Raw genomic sequence first — 3076 nt, forward strand, 5'->3', positions numbered from 1 at the left:
AGAGAGAGAGAGAGAGAGAGGGAGACAGACGGCCACGAGCCCGCTACCCGATGCACGGAATATTGAGAATACGAGCACGAGGAAAAAGACACAACCGAGAACATACAAGGACACACTCAGGATGGCTGGCATCGGTAAGTCCACACGTCCGTACACAGGTCGGAGCCCCGACGCCGGGGGCGCGGAGGGGGGGAGGGGGATACACGCCGCGCAAACCGAGCAGCCTTTGGAAAAAGCGCGAAGATGGGAAACCGCGTGGAGGTGTATTTATTGCACGTGACCATCCACGCCTCGGGCCTGCCTGCGGCGTGATCATAGTCGCGGGGGGGTGCCCCTCCCATTCACCAGCAGGAAGGAGGAGGAGGACGATCGGGACAGCGGGGCAGGGCCGCCGGCGCCGCCCCCGCCTGGAGAGGGAGTCGGTGTGGGGGCATTTTCCCGGGAATCGAGAGCCGATCGTTGGACCGGCTGAGGGGCCGTGGCCAGGCGCTGTGGTGTTTGCCCGAGAGCCGGGCCGCCGTTGCCGCCGCCACCGCTGCCAAGGGAGAAGGCACTGCCGACACTGCCGCCGCCGAAGGCTGGCGAGACGGACGCCTCGGCCGCCACCATGCTAGGGACGATGCCGCGCGGCTGAGCCGCAAAATGCAACCCCGGCTCGCCGCTCTCGAAGACCACCGGGTCATCATCGCCACACGGGGCCAGGAAGGGCAGCTCGGAGATGAGGGTCCGCGCGCGAGGGGACCGAAGCAGCGGCGAAAGCGGACGCTTGGTCAGCCAGTCAACCACGGCTCGGAGATACTGCTGGAGCTGCTCGCGGCGGGACTGGTGTTGGCGGAGTCACATTTGCCGAGCCAGGCAGGAGGTGAGAACTTCCAGGCCCAGAGACACAGGATGATCGAAAGGCAAGATGGTGCGCGCACCTCGACGACGCTCAGGCTGGTGGAGCCGAAGTAGTACCTCTTGGGGAAGAGCGCGGCAATGGTGTCCGGCAGGCAGGACACCTTGCGCAAGTGGCGATCCAGCTCGTAGAACTGCTTGAACCGGCGCTCAATGCGCCAGCAGGCATCGCAGGTGATGATGATGATGGTAAAAACATGGTGAGACCCACTGGCCCCAGGCAGGGGGACTGCGCTGGACGAGGTATCCTTCACCAGCCGATAGCGCGGGATGCTGATCTCGATATCGGGATACTCGGAGGCGGGGGCGCCAGAGGGCGCCGGCTGGCCCGCCACGGGATTTGAATCAGCGACGGAGCCCGGCTGCTGTTCCGCGGCAATCGATGGCCCGACTGCCGGGGGCGGCTCAGCACCAGAGACCAAGGTCGCCGCCGGTGGATCACCTAACCCGCCAGCTGCCACAGAATGGGAGGCCTGACGCAGGGCGGCAGACAACTGTGAATCGGCCACGGGACCCGAGCTCGGCGGCACAGCTGTCACGGACTCCGGGATTTGGGGATCGGCACCGGGCTCGGCCGCCATGCGAGGCGATGGCTGGACCGGGGAAGCGCCGTCGTCGGTGCTCGATGTGAAAGAGCCCTCGTGGAGTCCGGGAGAGTCGGCCGAGGCGCCGGACAGCCTTCGGAAGCCGGGCTCCCCAGGTTGGGCCGGAGGATAGGGCGAAGGACCCTCACCAGCCCTGTGGCAGAGGCATGTTATCAAGGGGAGCAAGGAGAGGGAGAGAAAGGGAGAGGGAGAGAAAGGGAGAGGGAGAGAGGGAGAGAAAGGAGGCGAAGAAGATAGAGGGAGATAGGGACGTGGGACGAGAGACCGGTGAGTTGACAGCCAGGCAATTTGAGATACCCGACGGAAAAGGTAACGTGGAGCACATACCGATGAAGGCGAAGGGCCTCAGCCTCCTGCGGGTGTTGGAATCGAAAGGTGACATGGCAGCCAAGATCAATGCGCTGACCATGGCGCAAGCGGTATGGCCCGGTCGCTGGCAATGGAACCCCCTCCACCTGGACCAGGGACTCGGCCGGCAGGCTGGAGGGCGCGCACGCCGGGGCCAGCCACACCCCCTCGGGACCGCCATCAAAGAGGATGGCATGTGCCGGCCGAACATCCCCCGATGAAAGGGTCAGGTGGACGCGCGCCTCGGGTCCCTGGGGCTCGGCATCGGGCGATGCCCCCTCGACAGAGACAAGGGTGTCGGCCGGGACAACCGGGCAGGGAGTTGCCGGGTCACTGGTGGCCCGGTGCGCCGCCGTGACATGCTCCGGTAGCCCAAGCAAAAGATCCGCCTCAGAGATGCCGACCATGCCGCGAGCCGAGCCGATGACCGTCAGCCCGGGCCGAATCATGAAGAGCACCAAGCCGTCGGCCACTTGGGGCTCGTCGCTCAAATTCAGCAAATGCGGCTGGTGCAGGGTTGTATCCAGCCGCAGGGCCGAGCCATCACTCTTGAGGTTTAGCAGGCCGGCCTCCTTGCGCTTGGAGGCGGCCAGACGCTCCTCCCAGGTCATTGCCATCTCGGCCATGAGCCTCTCACTGCACGCAGGTGGAGACCCATGTGCGCCGTGTGCCGGGAAAGACGCCGGTCAGGATGGGAGAGGCCCCAAAAGGAGAAGAAAATGGGGCCAGAGAAAATTGAGCCTCCCCCTGTCGTCCACCCCCCCCCCCCCCTGGTCCTTGTGGATGACGGACGCACTTTTCCAGGAGGCGCTCGCGCAGGGAGGCAATCTGCGCGGCGTCTTCCGATGCCGAGGAGGGCGGCAGTCCGCCCTGGGCCAATTTCAACTGGCGAATTTCCTCACGCAACTCGCGGATGATCCGGGCATTGGCGTCCTCATTGACGACGGCCTGGTTGACAATGTGCTTGGCACTGTCGGCGTAGCGGAGCGTGCTCATGGTTTCCTCGTAGCTGTCGGCGGCCGGGGAGATGGCCGCAATCATGATGGTCTTGGAATTGCCGCCAAGGCTGTCCCGGATCAGGTATGTCAGGACCGAGTCACGGTAGGGGATGAAAATACTGGCCGGGTTGCCGCCGGCGCTGCGCCGGGCTTCCCGATCCACCAGCGCCTTGATCACCAGGCCCAATGTTGACAGGGACTTGTTGATGGAGGCGCCTTCCTGTCGAG

At 64.9% G+C, this 3076-nt stretch overlaps 1 protein-coding gene across 1 annotated transcript in view; it reads right to left on the reverse strand.

Annotated features, from left to right (window-relative positions):
• Positions 1-312: 312 nt before the first annotated feature.
• The window catches only part of H696_00395 (hypothetical protein), a gene marked incomplete at both ends in the record, with an annotated part of 4333 nt that continues 1569 nt past the window's right edge, over positions 313-3076 (reverse strand). The window contains 4 exons of the mRNA XM_009494243.1: positions 313-822; positions 921-1635; positions 1830-2486; positions 2647-3068. Coding sequence (XP_009492518.1) covers positions 313-822; positions 921-1635; positions 1830-2486; positions 2647-3068 — 2304 coding nt within the window. The remainder of the gene's footprint in view (positions 823-920; positions 1636-1829; positions 2487-2646; positions 3069-3076) is intronic.

Source organism: Fonticula alba (genome assembly GCF_000388065.1).
Source record: "Fonticula alba strain ATCC 38817 unplaced genomic scaffold supercont2.1, whole genome shotgun sequence".
In the NCBI taxonomy this organism is placed as follows: Eukaryota; order Rotosphaerida; family Fonticulaceae; genus Fonticula; species Fonticula alba.